This window comes from Manis pentadactyla, chromosome 13 (genome assembly GCF_030020395.1).
Source record: "Manis pentadactyla isolate mManPen7 chromosome 13, mManPen7.hap1, whole genome shotgun sequence".
Lineage (NCBI taxonomy): Eukaryota > Metazoa > Chordata > Mammalia > Pholidota > Manidae > Manis > Manis pentadactyla.
In genome coordinates, this window is record NC_080031.1 from 108001423 (window position 1) to 108020204 (window position 18782).

Below are 18782 nucleotides of genomic sequence, written 5' to 3' on the forward strand. Positions count from 1 at the left end.
TTCTTAAATCTTTGTGAAATACACGCACACACACACATATTTTAAATCACATGGATAATGGATGGGCGATTACTGTTGGGGGGAGAATTAGATACTCTTTGTGGCCTCTCCCAAGTCTAGGCCTCCCCAGAGGGAACCACTGTTGGTGGCACGTGTGCGTGGCCAGCAGTAGAGCTTGGTGATGAGAACACAGCTGTGCTAGACTCAGACTGTGGATCCAGATCCCACCTCTGTCATTTACTAACTGTGACCTTGGACGAGTGACTGGATTGGCCTCAGTGTCCTCATCTATAAAGTAAAGATAATGATAATAACTCCTCCTGAGTGATGAAAATGACATACGTAAATTGCTGAGCACAGTTCCTGACCGGATAATCACTCTCTAAATACTATTATTCTCCAGATCTTTCCTTATGCATTTACCCCTTCAACTTCTTCAATGGCTTCATTCCAAACCCCCTTCAACGCTTCCCCATCTTGGAAGATGGATGCCCAGCCCACCTATTCTAATGCTAAACCTCAGCATAACTCCAGACTGATGGTCATTTAGGCTTTCAGGAGCTCTCTCCCGCCTCTCCTTAACCCTGGGGCTCTGTGCCAGCCTGCCCACCTCCAGGTCTGCCCCTTTGTCCTGTTATCCTAGAACACACGCCCTGGCGCACCCACGCGAGCATAAACTGTCATGTGAACTTCGGGGAACCCCTTGTCCCTTCTGGGCTTCACCTCTCTCATTTGTTAAGTTAAACCACTGGACTTGTTTTATTCATTCTTTTAGTTGTTCATCAAGTAGTTACTGAGCACTCTGTACCTGGCCCTGAGGGCGCAGTGTCTAAGAGGGTACACACGGTCCTTGACCTCGGGGTGCTCACAGTCAAGTGTGTGTAGATGACCCCCCAGGCTCTTTCTGCTCTGAAATTCTGGTTCCAGGAATTCGCATGAGCGACACAGATGTCATGGCACAATATGACAACCCTTAGGGGTTACCAAAAGCAGCTCTCCCAGTCCCCCATCAGAGTTTTCAGAAAACAAAACACTCACATGCTCTGAGCATGCACACACAACAAACACAATAACACGTCCTCCTGGAAACAGCTGATGTGCCCAAAATACGGCGCCCCAGGATAACATAGATCATAGCCTTTCACAACAGGAAACACCCAATTCACACATTCCTCTGCAGGATATATCAAAAACATGTCAGCCACCCACCTCTGCAGCCCAGGGAAACATGCAAACAGAGAGAGCTCAGAGATTGTGGGAGGAAGAAGAGGTTGCTTAAGGTGGTGGGATGGGCTGCAGCCAAGGGGTGTTTTCTTCACAGTCAGCAGGGAGGGAAAAGCAGAAAACATTTGCCCAGGCTGAACTGTTCCAAAATGGATTTGACAATGTTCAGTCAAAGCTTAGTGGCAAGGAGCAAGGTAATTTAGAAAGAATCCCTACATTGAGTTGGAGGTGGGGACACATGGCTTCAGAGATCCTTTAATGTTAGTTATTACTTATGTTTATTAAGCCCAGGTTACATGTCAAGCAGAGTACTAAGTAAGCACTTTTATATTACTTAAGTAACTTAATACTCACAAGTGGCCTGAGGTACTCCCACTGTAGATGTGAGCCAGGTGTCAAACTCTTGCCCCAGGCCTCATGGCCAGGTAGCAGCAGGGCTAGGATGCAGGCCCTGCCCTCCTGACTCCAGTGTCCACACTGTGGCCTCTGCGCCCTGGGCTCCCCACGCCTACCCATGCACAGATCCCGTGTCTCTGGCCTCACCACAGGGAACAGGATCTGTGCTGGGCCCTGATTCCACTCCAAAGTCAACCCCAAGGGCCTGTCATGAGCTACCAGATCCTCTGACAGGCAGAACCCACCCAAACCTTTCAGGAAGATGGCTTTCCTCCTGTGAAATGCCTGCATCCACGTGGGTCTCCTCAGCATTTAGCCAGTACCTGTGAACACACTCAGGGTACTTTGGACTCTAATGAAGCCGTGGGGAGCCGACAGGCGACACTGCAGCACCCGGCACCCGGGTGTGTTCCGGGCCTCTTGCTGAGCAGGGTGATTCCCTCTTTGATGTTTCCCCATTGGGCCAGAGGCTCCACTGTTTTTATTACACTGTGAGCCAATTATTCACAGTTGTTACACTGTCTCCAAGTTTTGTCACTTTTAATTACACCCCAGAGTAGCCTGGCTTCTATTTTTTAAAGACTAATATAAAGACCACTCAATTAGGATGTGAGCACATTTTTATCTACAAGGTCAAGTGACCCTGAGGGGAGGAAGAAAACGTGTGCAGCCACCACATTAGGAATGAGACTGTGACTTGGTTCATGCTGCTCAGGAGCGGGGAATCGTGCCGTTACCTACTTTTAAAAGAGACCGATGAATCTGATAGCATACAACACAGTTTGGTTTAAAAAAAGAGTGGGTGGAGAGAAGTTAGTGGAGGGAGAAAAAGAAGCACAGGAAAGGACACAGAGCCAGAATCCACTTTTCCTTGGAGGGAATTTTATAAATCATTTTGACCAGTCTCTTCAGTGGCTAATGAGGGGAATGGTGCAAGAGAAGTTAGGGGTTTGCCCCAGATTATAAAGCAGGGTAGCAGCAGGGTAGGAGGGAGACCCCAGTATGGCCCCAGCACGGTCTGCCAGAGAGACGTACACCAGAAGAACCACGGACAGGGAGGGATGAAGAGCCCAGGAGGAGCTGGGTTCTGTGCCTGCTTCTGTGGACTTTCCAGGAGGCCAGTCACCCCTCCCTTCCAAAATGTACCTGCCCTCCAACAATTTTAAATGATCTGTACAGAGTTCGAGAAGAGCTTTACTTGCAAATTTAGTTATGGAATTAAGATGTGTTTTCCTGTAGAACTCTGTAAAGATTTTGGTATGTGTATAAAAGAAGTCTTAATGTTTCTGACCCTTAATTTTTAACCTCAAACACATGGACCAGTTGATTTTCTCTCTTAAAAATTATACTGACAGCCACTGCCACCTGGTTTTCTTGCCTTTATTCTTGGAATGATTAAGATTGCTTAGTCTTGCAGTGCATAAAGAAATGTGATTTTTTTCAAAAATCAGTATTTATTTAATTGCCCAGAAACTTGTTTCCAGATCAAATTCAGGATGGGTGAATGTGGATGTAGTTGGTTCCTATTGCAAACTGTTTTTTAAACACCACTTTAAAATTCTTCTGGGATAAACAGGAATAATTTAAGTCTGAGGTGATATTTCTGAATTAATTTGTACATGTTATTTTTATATAAATGGGATTCAACCAGATTTGATTTGTTTTTCCCCATTCTCAATGCCCAGTATTCTATTTGTGGAGCTATAAAGCTGTACTGTCCGACAATATGGCAGCCACTAGCCACATGTGGCCATTGAAATGTAAGTTCATATTAATTAAAATAAAATAAAATAAAAAATTCACTACTTCAGTCACACTGGCCACATTCCTAGGTGCCTGATAGCTACATATGGCTAGTGATGGTTATATTGGACAGAATAGATAGAGAACATTTCCATATCACAGAAAATTCTATTGGACAGCGCTGCTTAAGGACTAGTCACTGGGAATATCTCTCCTGGGTACCCTTTATTGGCCAAATAACATTAAACAGAAGCCGAAGATTCCCTGCACGCATTTTAGAAACATATCACATGATCCATGTGTCTAAACTGGTATCATTTCACAGGTAAGCGGAGCTGATGTCCTTTGCATCTTTTGGCTGCCCTCAGATACTGCTCTCAAAGACAGGCAGTTCCTCACATATGAGGCAGTTCAAAAATTCATGTGTGAGTCAATTTGGAATTCAAAAGACATTTGCCCTTAAGACAAATGTTATAAATCACATGATTTGAAACTTAGTACTTTCTGAGATGCAAATAAGTGGAAATAATAACTGGCAGAAAATCAACAGTAAAATTTTAGTGTTTCAGAGGGGTTCTAGATCGGTGAAAAGAAATAACACCTTCCATACACACCTACTCACACACAGAATGAGATTAGGTTAAGTTGCTGATTTAATTAGCCAAGTACACAAAATCTTTTCGGAAATCAGTGGCTTCCGAGGCAGGAGCAGATGTGACGTATCTCAGCACAGCTTCCCTTGACCCCAGAGTTTCTATTGGCAATGTCTGTATGACGAAAGGTCTTCACACATCTACTGTCTTAAATCTTGCCACATCTTTGCCTTTTTAAAATCACAACTTAGATCAGCAACCTAGAACAACTTGCACTAGCAATGCATGCATTTCTGCTGATGGGACTATTTACATTCTCAGACATTTGGGGATTTCTGGCCATAGTCGGCATCACCGGAGCAGCAGCGGTAGGGCTGGGGGCCCCATCAGTAATTTACCCCAGAAGGCTCATTTACCTGACCCATTCCCTCATTCTGATTTTATGCCTTTTTATCAGAGTGGTCAAAGTCTAAGTTTTGACCAAAAACCATGATCATAAATCCATTTTCCCAGAAATCAAATCAGGGAAAAATCTAGTTGATCTGGGAAGTTGGTTCTTGAGCCACAAGGCGGGTTGAATTAAAAGAGGCAGATGAAAAGCTGTGCCATGGTTTTGGAGGGGCTGTTGGATAACTTTGAGAACTCTCATCATTGATGGTGATGATTATTGTATTAGTTCTTTTATTTTCACTCACAGCTTTATTTCCCTCAACAATGGTGGATCACTACACTGCTCATATAAACAGGATCTATATTTTTCTCACAAATTGGTGAGAGAGAGGGGAGTGAACTATTTTCCAGGGATGTTGAGCAGGAATCAGAAAAAAAAAAAAAAGAAGAAAAGGAGATAGGACTAAGGAGAATGTGGGCCCTCTGGAGGGTGTGGAAGGGTTGTTCTCAGCTGTGGGGAGAATACAATGGTCACAATGCCAGTGAACTCTGTGGAGCACTTCATGCATTCTCTGAAATGCTTTATATGTGTTAACCCATTTAATAGTTAGCTAATGATTTAGCTAGCTAAGTCATTTAACTTTTGTCTTAAACTGAAGATGGGGGTTGGGGAGAGTTGAATAAGGGGTGAGAACTCCATGAGAGAACAACTGTGAGAGGGATTTTATTTTCCCACCTCCAATAGCAAAGTCGTCAGAAGCAACAGTTTTGGGGCTAAGCAACCAGCCCTTTGCCTTGCATCACACTTATGATTGAGGACACCCGTTAAGTGGAAGACAATCCAAAGTCCCACTTTTCCATCCCTTGTCTTTAAAAGGAGGACAGTGGATGAGATCGGCTATGGAGATCATCCTTAAGAATCTGAAAAAGCTGTAAGGTAACATACATAACACTAAACTTTCTATTTAATTAGAAAGGAATATTAGATCCCAGGTGAATCAGTCAGGATATGCTGCAGTAGCACAGAGTCTTATAGGCTGTGACAACAGAGATTCCTCCTTGCCTGTGACACATACTCATGGTGGGTCAGCTTTGCTCTCGGCTCCATGACTCCTCAGTCACGGACCCGCGCTGACACACCCTGCACACCATCGGGGGTATCTCTGATTTCTGGGCTGTGGAGGAGGCAATATGCAAGATCACATACGGGCTGCTGGAGCTTCCAATTCGAAGTGACACACAATTTCCATTCACATTTCATCATCAAGCGTGATACCACGTGCAATCCTTCATGTGCCTAGAATAAAAAATTCCAATTTCTACGAACAGGTAACAACTCCTACACTATGTCAGGAACCTCTGAAATAAGTGACCTCTAAGGCCCTTTGTAGTTCAAGGTACCAGATCGTGAGTCCAGATCAATTTACAATATGCTTATTCAGAGTTTAGCCAGTAGGTCTACCTGTCTAAACGCTTCCCATCAATCCCTCTCTAGTCAGGTGGTCCTCTTTATAGCCAGGACAGGAGTGGACCTTCTTCTAATAGGGTATGGGCAGATGTTTTTGACTATTGCTGTAATTTTGAGTTAGAGTTGAAGTATCAGGTGATTCTTTCTCTGGTGTTCCTCGGGGCTTCCTATAAGGGAGAAGATTCAGTTCCTCGCTGGAAAAGTCATTCCAACAGCTTACACACAATGAGGTTGAGCCAGGCAGCTGTTAGTATCCCTTCCAACCCTGAAATTTTGTGTTCTATGCAGGTGCCTACTATTATTAAATTCCAGATGGCCAGATTTTAGAATGGGGAAAGTATATAAGGGAAAGGAGATCTGGAAAAGTAGCCATGAGAAAGGCTGAGCAAGAGAACAACAGACTCAGTAGGCCGGCAGAGCTCCACAGCGTGGCCAAATGCTGACCTCTGCACTCCAGCCCCCAAGGACTTCACCCCTTCATAATCACTACCCGCTCTTTTTTCTTAATTACACACTTTTGACATTTTCCAATATTATGGAAAGTGCTATTCAAGGACAACTTAAGGTAGTCCTCCTACCAACCTCCTTCCAACGAGACAGTCCCTGTGCCTCTTTTGTAGAAAGTCTGTGCTACTATTGACCACCCTCATTTTAAAGATTGAAAACTGAGGCCAAGAGAGGGGTTGGCACTTGTTTAATAAAAAAGCCAGTGGAGGAAGGGTCAGCCACCCTTTTCTTTGAGATCCATGTCAATTTCAAGACCCAAAATTCCTTTGAGAAGTTTGGGATCTTATATGAGCCCAGAAATCACCCAAGAAGTGGTATTTCTGTATCACTTACCTTGAAATACTCTTCTTCCTCTTTTATTCTTCATCATTCATGAATTAGGCTCTATTATTACAAGAAAAGGTCGTGCTCACTCATAAGTCACTGCTGCTTAAGAAGATTACGGACTCGCATCTTCACATGCTCACCTTCTAACGATGCCTCAGGTTGTCTCATTTTGCCCAATGATGTATTGAAGGCACTTTGCTAATCCCACCCTTTCTGCTTTTTATTCTAGTTAAGAAAGCAGACTTTTTAAAGAATAAGGACTTTCTGGATGGTGATCTCTGTGTTTCTTTCTACAGTTCCTTATCAGCAGAATCCTTACAATCCGCGGGGCAGCTCTGCTGTCATCCAGTGCTACCGATGTGGAGATACCTGCAAAGGGGAAGTGGTTCGGGTCCACAATAACCACTTCCACATCAGATGCTTCACCTGTCAAGGTAGGAGGCTGAATTCCCTGACTCCCTTGTCAGATTGTTAGCCCCATTTCGCCCTAGGACGTGCCACAAGGGCGGGCAGAACAGACATAGGCAGTTGAGAAAGCTGTGAAGTCCTGAAGAGAGTGTCCTTAAGTCTGTTATGAGAATTGTCTTTTATGAGGTGTGTCGTGAAGAGGGAAGTGTGAGGGAAGGAGATGTTGAGGTATGGCTCAGAGAGGGAGCTTGGTGACCCCAGAGTGGCAGTGCTGACCCAGGAGGAAAAAGGCAGTTTTGCAAGCTTAACTTACACATCTAAAAAGACTCCTGGCTTATGCCTAGAAATCAATTTGAGATCAAATGACGGAGCAACTGTCCTGGCTAAAATTCAGCATGCCTCCTACATGAGCACCTACTCTATGACAGTATGACATTGCACAAAGTTTAAGTTTAGCACAGGAGAGGGTACACAATGACTTTAGTAAGGCATAATTTGGGAGCCAAAGGATGTTGGGTTACCTCCTCACTCTTAGGAGCTGAGACTTCCTAAAGAAGTAGTATAACTAGCAGCAGGAAGGAAGAGGCACTCAGCTGAGAGAGCCCAGCCAGCGCTCTGGCCACACGGACAGCCCTCCCTCCCCACTGTCCCTGGCAGATATGTCTGCAGCCTCCCCTTCTTGAGCTCTTCCAGGCTTCCTGTTCCACAGAGCAGCCATTCAGAGGCGGAATTGCCCTGGGGCTTGAGAAAATGTTTGACGCAAAGCCTGTAACTTCCACCTGTTGCTCCTAGCCTTGTCCTCATGAAGTCTGATGAGCACTTTGTGTGTGCTTTCCCTGTGGCTGCATTTCCCATCCTTGTAGCCAGATCTTTCAAGCCATATCAGTGATATTGCAGGTCCTTATATTGGGCCTCATCTGAAATGATTCCAACTTATATCATCACCCTGTAATCTTCTTCCCGGATCCATTCTGGTTTGTCATTACCATTCGTAAAGCATAAGGCCCAGAACAAATCACAGTTTTCAAGGTCTGGCAAATAGAACAAAGACCATGTGTGTTTCCGTTAATGTGACTGATGTTGAATTGACTTCCCAAGGAGCCACGTCACACCATTGACATACACTGAATTTAAGGTCAATTGAAACCCTCAGATCCTTTCATTTCAGTAATTGTTTGCAGCCTCAGTCTCATACGTCTGAAGTTGAGTCTTCCCCAGCCAGTCTAAGATTGGCTTCCCCAGCCATTGAGCAAAATCTTGGATTTCGTTCCTCAGGATCTATGGGATTCTGCATTAAGCAAATAAATTACATATTCACATTCCCTAATTTGTTTATGGAAGCATGTATGGGATATATTTTAATGTGATTTAACTTTTCCATCGAGAATTGATAAACCCTTTTAGTGCAAGTTGATCTGCAGGAGTATCGGTGGTGAGTGACCATTTTTACATCCCAAAAATTGAGGTAGGACAAAGGGTAAAGAGAATAAAATTGTCATAAGGAGGTTCGAGCTATGACTTTGTAATTATATTATTAAAAGAATGTATTTATTACCTTTTGATTATATCAAAATTTAAGAGGTTTAAAACAACCTTTTATTTAGCTCATGATTCTGTGGGCTGGCTGGGCAGTTCTCCAGTCCGTACTGGCCCTGCTTATCTCTGCTTGCCTCGTCAAGATGACATGGCAGGTCATCTGGAGTGGCTGGTAGGCTCTCGACCCGAGTGCCTCCGCACAGCTTGGCATCCTCCGGCAGACTGGCTCGGACGTGTCTGCATGGTGGTCTCAGTGCCAAGTGCAACAAGAGAGCAAGCTTCACCGAGCAAGACCCTTTCAGGCCTCATCCTGCGTCCTACTTGTTCATGTCCTCTTAGCTAAGACAAGTCAAATGACAAACACAGATTCAGGATCACAGCGAAATAAACTTTGCCTTTTGTGGGAGGATTTGCAGCCTCACATCTCAGGATGTGAAAGCAGAGAATGGAAGAATTTAGCCATCTTGACAGTACCACAGAGAGGTTGTAGAATTTCTTTTAATGGAGATTTTAAGAAAAAAAAGATTATTATTATTCTGACTTTCAATATCAGCTTGCTTAGAGGTGAAACAAATGAGAGGATTTTTGTTTCCAGCAATAACCAAAATAGGGATCAGTTACCCTAAATAGCCTTCTTTTTTGAAAAATTTAAAATCTCTATGAATTTTTTTTATAACTCTTTCAACATGTAGTACTGTGCTGAAATGAAGGAATCTACAGAGGTGAAAAAGCAAAAGCAAACCCAAAAGCAGAAGTCCTGGTGATTGCCAATGGAAGATTTAACCCTGTCATTCACACTAAACCTTGGAGACCTTGAGCTTTTACCTTGATGGCTACATGGATCATGGAGAGCAGGGAGTAAAGCCTAAAGCCTGGTCAAGTTAGGACTCTAATGGGAGACTTCTGTGTAAAGCTGAGATATCCCCCTACAGAAACCTCACTCTCATTGTACAGATGGATGAAAAATAAACTGTCTCTGGAGAGTGAGGCGGCACCGAAACTTGCCTGTACCAACTTTGGCACTGGGTAGAAGAGAATAAAACTTGTATCTGAATGTCTATCCATAATCCATCCTTTACATGGTTCATGGTCTTTATCCATGTCATATGTTTGGTGTACATTTAAAAAATAAAAGTGAAACAGAGAATTTAAAAGAAAATGGTCCCACACTTGGCACATGTCAGGAGCAAATGATAATCCTCTTTGGAGGGACTCAAGTTTCCTCCAGACCTCAAAGCATTTCCGTAGATAACATTATCAGCAAAATGAGTAACTCACAGTCAAAAACACACATCGGATCGGAGGGAGGGCCAGCAGAAACGATGGAGAGCCGAATCAAAGCCTCAAAGACTTCATAAATTGGAATTTTCTGACAATATAGCATAACTACATTCAAGACATTTAAACAAATAAGGAAAGCCCAGAACAATGAGCAAGAAACAACAACACGTTATAATGAATAGTGCAGATTTGAAAAAGGAACAAAACTAAGAATAAAAATATATTATATTTGAAATTAAAAACTCTATGTATAGATTCATAGCAGATTAGATGTTGCTGAAAAGAGAATTAATAAATTGTAAGATTTACCCAAGAAAGTGGTGTGTATATGTATATATATATAGCCCAGAAATATAAGAATGCAGTAAAAATAAAAGAAAAATTTACACATGGAGAATATTGAGGTTTGACATGTATCTAATCAGTGAGTGGGAGGACCATATCTGAAGAAATAACAGCTGTGAATTTTCTAGTACTGTTGAAAGACACAAATCCTTGATTCAGGAAACATAATAAAAATCAGAAGAAAAAGTGTAAAAGAAATCTACCTACACACATCAGAGTGAAACTGCAGATCACCAAAGACTAAAAGACAATCTTACAGGTAGTCTGAGAGAATAGAGATCACCTGCATACGAATGGTAAATAGACTGACAGCTGAAATTTTAGTAGCAACACAGAAACCAGAAAACAGTGGAATAATACCTTTATGTACTAAAAGAAATAAGTGTAAATTAGGATTATGTATACAGCATAATTATCTTTCAACAACAACACAGACACACAGATAACATCATGTTTAATAGTAAAAGACTGACTACCTCCCTGTAAGATCAAAAATGAGAAAAGGATGTCTTCTCTCACCACTGCTATTCAACATTTTACTACAGGTTCATGTTAGGTCATTTAGGGAAGGAAATTAATTAAAAGTCATCCAAATTGATAAAGAAGAAGTAAGACTATCTCTATTTACACATGACATGATACCGTATATAGAAAACCCCAAGAAATGCACTAAGAAACTGTTAGAACTAACAAATAAGTTAATCAGGGTATCAGGGTCCAAGATCCATATACCAAAATCAGTTGTATCACTATATATTTGCAATGAGCAATCTGAAAACAAATTGGAGAAAACGGTTCAATTTATAATGGCATCAAAAATAAAATATGTAGGGATAAATTCAACAAAAGTGTAAAATTTATACCATAAAAACTACAAAATATTAAAGTTCTAAGTAAATGAAGATATCCCATCTTTGTGGATCAGAAGTCTTAATGTTGTTAAGATGGCAATATTCTTGAGATCACTGTATGTATGTAATGCTAGTTTAGCCAGCTCAGGCTGCTGTACAAAATGTCATCAGCTGGGTGGCTTAAACAACAGAAGTTTATTTTCTCACAGTTCTGGCGGCTAGAAGGCCAAGATCAGTTCCTTCATGGCCAGGTTCTGGTAAGAGCTCTCCTCCTGGCTTACAGACAGCCCCACCTTCTCAGCGTGTCCTCACCTGCCAGAGACTGAGAGAGATGGCACACTTGCTGGTGTGTCCTCTGACAAGGGCCCTCATCCTGTAATGAGGACCCCACCTCTGTGACCTCATCTAACCCTAACTAACTTCTAGAGGCCTTCTATTCAGATGCCATCACACTGGGGGTTAGGGTTTCAGCATATAATTTTGGGGGAAGACATTGTTTAGTTCATAGAAAATATAATCCCTATAAAAATTCCAGTTGGGAGGTTATGAACAGACACTTCTCCAAAGAAAAAATTCAGATGGCCAACAGGCACACGAAAAGATGCTCCACATCGCTAATCATCAGGGAAATGCAAATTAAAATCACAGTGATATATCACTTCACACCAGTTAGGATGGCCAACATAGGAAAGAGTAGGAACAACAAGTGCTGGCAAGGATGCAGAGAAAGGGGAACCCTCCTACACTGCTGAGGGGAATGTGAACTAGTTCAACCATTGTGGAAAGCAATATGGAAGTTCCTCAAAAAACTCAAAATAGAAATACCATTTGACCCAGGGATTCCACTCCTAGGAATTTACCCTAAGAATGCAGGAGCCCAGTTTGAAAAAGACATATGCACCCCTATGTTTATCTCAGCACTACTTACAATAGCCAAGAAATGGAAGCAACCTAAGTGTCTTTCATTAGATGAATGGATAAAGAAGATGTGGTACATACACACAATGGAATATTATTCAGCCATAAGAAGAAAACAAATCCTACCATTTGCAACAACATGAATGGAGCTAGAGGGTATTATGCTCAGTGAAATAAGCCAGGTGGAGAAAGACAAGTACCAAATGATTTCACTCATCTGCAGAGTATAAGAACAAAGCAAAAACTTAAGGAACAAAACAGCAGCAGAATCATAGAACCCAAGAATAGACTAACAATTACCAAAGGGAAAGGGACTGGGGAGGATGGGTGAGAAGGGAGGGATAAGGGGAACAAGGGGCATTACAATTAGCACACATAACATAGCGGGGGGCACGGGGAAAGCAGTATAGCACAGAGAAGACAAGTAGTGACTCTATACTATGTTACTATGCTGATGGACAGTGACTGTAATGGGTTATGTGGTGGAGACTTGATAATAGGGGGAATCTAGTAACCACAATGTTGGTCATGTGATTGTATATTAATGATACCAACATTTAAAAAAAAGATATGAAACATGCAAAATTCATTATAATTAACAACAACAACAACAACAAAAATTCCAGCTGGCTTCTTTGTAAAAATTGACAAGCTGGTTCTGAAATTCTTATGAAATTGGAAGGAATGTAGAAGAGCCAAAGCAATCTTGAAAAAGAAGAACAAAGTTTGAGGGCTCAAACTTCCCACTTTCAAACCTTATTACAAAGCTACAATAAATAAGACAGTGCAGTACTAGCCCAAGCATAGACAGAGATCAATAGAATAGAATTGGCAGTGCAGAAATAAACCCTTAGATTTATGGTCAGCTGCTTTTCAACAGACTACCAAGATAATTCATTAGGGAAAAAGATAGTCTTCAACTAGTGATGCTCAGAAAACTGAACCTATATATGCAAAAGAAATGAAGCTCGATTCCTTTCTCATACCCAAAAACATTAACTCAAGTCAAAACCTAAACTTAAGAGCTGAAACTATAAAATGCTTAGGAGAATATATGGGGTTAAATCTTTGTGACCTTCAGTTAGGCAGAGCCTTCTTGGGTATGATACCAAAAGCACAGATGACAAAAGAAAAATAGGTGAGCTGGGCATCATCAAAATTCGTAACTTTTATGCCTCAAAACATACCATGAAGAATGCAGAAAGTCAGCCCATGGAATGGGGGATAAAATTTGCAAATCATGTATATGGTGAAGGACTTGTAGCTAGACTATCTATATACAGGATTCTTACAACTTAATAAAAAAACATAATTTCAAAATGGGCAAAAGATCTGAATAGACCTTTCTCCAAAGAAGTTATACAAATATCCAGTAAACACATGAGAAAATGCTCAACATCATTAGCCATCAAATAAATACAAATCAAGCCACAATGAGATACACTTCATACCCACTAGGATGGCTATAATAAAAAACAGATAATGCAAGTGTTGTCAAGAATATGGAGAAATTGAAGTCCTCATACATGACTGGTGGAAGTGCAAAATGTGTAGCTGCTTTGGAAACAATCTTGCAGTTCCTCTAGGGATTAAGTATAGAGTTACCATATGACCCAACAATTCAAAATTTCATTCCTGGATATATGCTCAGAAGAAATGAAAACAAATGTCCACACAAAAACTTGTATATGAATGTTCATGGCAGTACTCTTCATAAAGTCAAAAATTGAAAACAATTCAAATATCCATCAACCAATGAATGAATAAATAAAAGGTGGTATATCCATATGGTAGAATATTATTGAGCAATAGAAAAGAATGCAATACTGATACATGCTCCATGTGGATGAATCTTGAAAACACAAATGGCCCATAAACATATCATAAATTTCTCAATTTCATTAATAATCAGGGAAGTAAATTCAAAAGCAAAATAAAGTATCACTTCACATCCACCATGTTGACTAATATAAGACGTGATCATCACAATACCTGGTAATATACACATTACCAGGTATTGGTGATGATGAGGATCAGGGAATGTAAATGGGAGCAACTGGAAAACAGTGAGGCATTGTCTCACAAATAATGTTCAAAGCAGCATTTCCATAAAAGAAAAAAATCACCAACAGCTCAAATGTTCTTCATCAGTGGAGTAAATCAATTGCAATGTAGTCAGATAATTGGAATACAGCACAGCAGTAGAAATGAATGAAGTGCAGTTACAAGCATCAGCATAGATGAATCTCAAAAATATAATACTGAGAGAATGAAGCAAGCACAGAATGAATGAAGTATGATTCCATCAATATAAAGTTCAAAAACAGGCAAAACTAAAAAATATATTGTTTGTGGATACAGCATAGGTGGTGAAACTATAACAAAAAGCAGGAGAATACACAATTTGAGACTATGTGGGTGGGGAATACTTTAGGGGGCTGCAAACAAATAGGCTTCCAAGGGGGAACATATTTTATTTTTCTTCTTTAAAGTATACATATGTACTTACTACATTTTCTGTATTATAATTTATTTCACAATTTAAATGTTTAAAGTAATTAATTAGGTCACCCTCAGAGGCCCTTCTAACACTTTGCTTTTGAAATTCCACAAAATTCAGTCTCATTTGCAAAGTTGAAAATTGACAGAATCAGATGACAGACTCCTGGATCTGGAGTGTCCTGTTACCACATAGCCTCTCATTTTACAGATGGGGTTACAGATGGTGCAACAGTGCTCCAGAGAGGGGAGGAAACTTTTCTAGAATCACACAGCACCTGAATGGTAGAATCGGATCATGAACAAAGGCCCAGTAATTTGAGAAATAGCACAGTTTCCACTGAAATATACTGGAGCTATGTTCAAGGCCTCCTTGTGGGCTTCATATTTACAGTGAGCATTCATTCAGATTTTCTCAAAGCAGTTCTAACAATATTCTGTCCCTTCATCAAACCCTATAATATGCTTTAAAAAAATTAACAGACTTTATCTTTTTGATTCACAGAATAATGACTGCCCCAAGTGTATTATTTCCATCAATTCCATACTGCAAACCCTCTCCATGGCCTTTCCTGTTATTTGAATGTTGGGCTCTGTTCAGCCTCAAATATGTCTGTCCTGCTGGTCCAGCTTGCCTTCCGTCCCTGTACTCCCCACTGTATTCCAGGAACCCCTGAGATTCTTATCAGCCTTTACATCCTTTCTACCAAAAGCTTCCTCCTTCAGCTCCTTGGGGGATATGGAGGAACTGATTGTTCCAGTTCTCTTCGGGCCTCTTGGTTTTCTCCACTGGGAGAGGCGGCTCTGGGGGTGGAGCTGGCAGGGGAAACAAAAGGGAGAAAAGAAGGGAAAAAACAGGAGCTGTTTCCAGTGAGGTCCTAGGCCATGACCTAACTAATTCCACAGCCATGAAGCCAATCGATCTGCCACGTGTACAGCCCAGCGCAGCCTGTACTCTGGCCTCGCCTGCCCTCCAGACGCAGCATTGTTTGATATGATGGATTCTGATGAAGCCTAATGGACAGTGAACCCTTCCCCACCAACTGCTACCACCCCGATCTCCTCTCCTAGGCCCTGCCTCACTGTGGGTGATCCGCAGGGGCCCCCAGCTCTACCTCACCCTGAGTCTAAAATGTTTAGGCACATGGTAAGCCCTGAACGAAGCTTCCCCTTTCCTTGACTCATAGGATGTCAGTGTCAGAAGAAAAGCTCGGGTCATTTCTTGTCCAGCTTCATTTACCATGTAAGTGAACAGAGACCCCAGACAACAGAAGGCCAAGTTCATTGTCACCCATAGAGTTAGTGGCAGTGATGAGACCAGAGCCCAGGAGGTCTGACTACCAGACCACTATGCCTTCTGCTGTGCTGCGTGTTCCCACTCAGGCTGGGATGTCTGGGGCTGCCCTCTGCCTCACTCATGCTGGCCCTTTAAGCCTGCCTTTGGCCTGGAAGGTAAACAAACGTGCGAAAAATGTCTGGCATTCACCTGGAAGTCCCTCTTATTTTTTAACCTGGCTGCTTTTGGGAAACAACCTTCCCTGTTACAGATGGGGTAATATTTACCTGGGGTGATATCGCCTGGTCAGGCCAGGTCTTCACACTGACAGGTCTGGAAACTCCATCTCATTGGTGTCCCCACCAGCGAGAGCTTAAGAAAGTTGACTCATGCTAAGCAAGTCCTCGGGAAACCAGCATATAAAATTGGAGTGCTTGCTTATTAATACAAACAAGAGCTGTAACTCCCCACTGCATTTGCTCACATTGCCCTAACCAGTGGCCTCCTGCCCCGAGGCTGTCTCTGCAGAAGACTAGCTGTCCCCCAGCGTGTCAGTGCGGATGCAGAGCCAGGGGAGCTTGTCGTAGGGCCTGAGTGGACTCCCCAGTGGCCTTCCTTTGATTGCTGGGCAGCCCCTTCGTGGCTGGCCTAGCCTTGCTTTAGCGGGATCAACATACTCAGCGGCTCAAAGTCACTCCGTCTCTCAGAAGAAACTAGGCCACTTTCTGCTCTGCCCGTTGTGCGTGGATTTCGTAACGTAGCTCTCGGAGGAAATCTCATTCCCACATTTCTGCGTCCTTTGGGAAAGAGGGGTCCCACATGCTTCAGTTGTCCAGACACCTATAATTATATTCACCTGCTCTTCTGTTATCTGTCCTATATATCTTCACATTGCCCACAAGGATATTTCAAAAGACCTTATGAAAAACCTTAGAAAGTCATGGTGCCTCTCTAAAAAGCTATTGATGCAATTGATCTTTTTTGCAGCTGGGCAATGGGGAGTCATTTTTTTGTACTTCTGTATTTGTCTGAGACTCTCCAAATAATTTCATAAAAGTTTTTGAAAACTAGGGGGAAAGTCATCCTTGGCTTCTAAGTGTTCCACAAAGCCTAAACTTCTTAAACTGGACGTGGGCCCTGCCCCAACTGCCCTGCCAATATTTTCCTGTATTACTGCCCTCCACTCCCTAAAAACACCACCTAAACCCCAGGCCCCCCTCCACAATTCCGAAACTTCTTGTCTCTGTGCTTTACCTCATTATGTTCCTTCAAAGCTCAGCTCAAGTGCTGCCTCCTCCAAGAAGCCTCCCCTGATCCTCCCCGCCCTGAGCAGTGCTCCCTTTTCCTCTGCACTCCCAGCACTTGCTGCCCGCCTCAGCCCATGGCCTGTCACCAGTGATGTACGTTCTATACAGTCTTCTTTCTGCTTACATTGTTAGCTCTTGATGGTTCGGGGATTTGCTCTGTCATTCTTGCCCAGAAACAGACCCACTCTTTATGGCTACAGTCAGGACAGGTTATAGTCTTCAGATCATCCTTTCCATTGCCACCCTCAATTGTCTTCATCTAGCACAGCCAAGCATATAGAAAGTGCAGGAGATTTTTAACTGAGTGATTCTTTGATCAAATTTATGGTACCATCAGTGCAGCATCATGTGAGCTATGCGGTCTTAGACTTTTCATCCAGGTATTGAGAGGATTGTACACTATCAGCAGTCTCGGGTGTGAATCAGAATCAGCTGGGAGAGTATTAAAATGCAGATGCCTGGGCCCCATTCCAGGGTTTCTGATTCAGCCCTAGCCCCAGCCCCTCTGCTTGTTGAGAAGGCTGCCAGATGATTCCGGTGCAAGCGGCCTTCCGTCTATACTTGAAGGAACCCTGGCCCCAAAGGCACCGAGGCCTGATGTGCCTCCATTCTCTGGCCACTCATGACCAAGTCAGACACCAGCGTTATCCCCAACAAAAACCTCGTGCTTGCAGGTGCTCCCTGGACTCAACCTGCCCTTGTTTCCCTCCTTGTTTTCCCAAGTGTGTGGCTGTGGCCTGGCCCAGTCGGGCTTCTTCTTCAAAAACCAGGAGTACATCTGCACCCAGGACTACCAGCAGCTCTATGGCACCCGCTGTGACAGCTGCCGGGACTTCATCACAGGCGAGGTCATCTCGGCCCTGGGCCGCACCTACCACCCTAAGTGCTTCGTGTGCAGCCTGTGCAGGTGAGCAGGAGCCGGCAGAGGCCAGGAACCCCTTCCTGAGCTGCCGGGCAAGGGAGGAAATGGCCTTTCCCAGGAAGTTCTGGGGCTCACAGGGCTTTATGCTGGACACGTGGATCTCTAGAATCTCAGCGGTGGAAGAACCTGACGGGCCCGTGGGTTTCAAGCCTTTAGCAGCTGAATCCACATTATCAAATGTGATCTAATGGAAAAACACTACTTTTCCTTGCTATGAACACAGAATAGGGATCTGAACCCCCATAGTCAGCCTCCCATTTCCCATCAAAAGTCCCCAAAGGAACCGCCGAGTACCCTGGTCTCTCCACTCAGTTTGAAAACCCCAGATCTGGCCCAGGCTCCCACACCCTCAGCCTCACATGGTACAGGTCTGGATAGAGCATTCCCCCGTGATCCTGGCAAGGGACCCCGCTTCTGTAAGCCTCAGCTTCTTCATTAGTAAAACGAGCACTGAGACCATTCTGACCTGATTGGGTTTTCAGGAAGATAAATGAGATGATATATGGAAAGACCTTAGCTCAGGGGCTGGAGCACAACTGTGTCTGCTTTTATTATTCTTTTCATGAGCATAGTGATAATCATCCGGCCTCTCAGGACAAATGATACGTGACAGAAGTCTCACCCCTTCCCTCCTGCCAAGCCCCAGCATCCCAATCCCTTATTAACTTAGCAAATGTACATTAAGGGTCCACTGTCTGCCAAGCACCCTATTAAAGAGATGACAAAATAAAGAAAACCTCAACCCTGCCCACAAATATGTTAAAATTTAATAGGCCGCTCTGATTAAGTCA

General features: G+C 43.0%; 1 protein-coding gene across 6 annotated transcripts in view; it reads left to right on the forward strand.

Annotated features, from left to right (window-relative positions):
* Nucleotides 1-18782, forward strand: part of ABLIM3 (actin binding LIM protein family member 3) — a 104632-nt gene that overhangs the window by 30165 nt on the left and 55685 nt on the right. For 3 of the 6 annotated variants that reach the window (XR_008993487.1, XM_036910196.2, XM_057491071.1), the window contains exons 1-3: nt 3332-3380; nt 6945-7082; nt 17793-17976. Coding sequence is in view for 5 of the 6 variants with exons in the window: in XM_036910196.2 (XP_036766091.2) it covers nt 3347-3380; nt 6945-7082; nt 17793-17976 (356 nt within the window). In the remaining variant the exon portion in view is untranslated. Of the gene's footprint in view, nt 1-3331; nt 3381-6944; nt 7083-17792; nt 17977-18782 lie in introns of those variants that run through there. The other 3 variants (XM_057491069.1, XM_057491070.1, XM_057491068.1) reach the window with 1 other exon arrangement.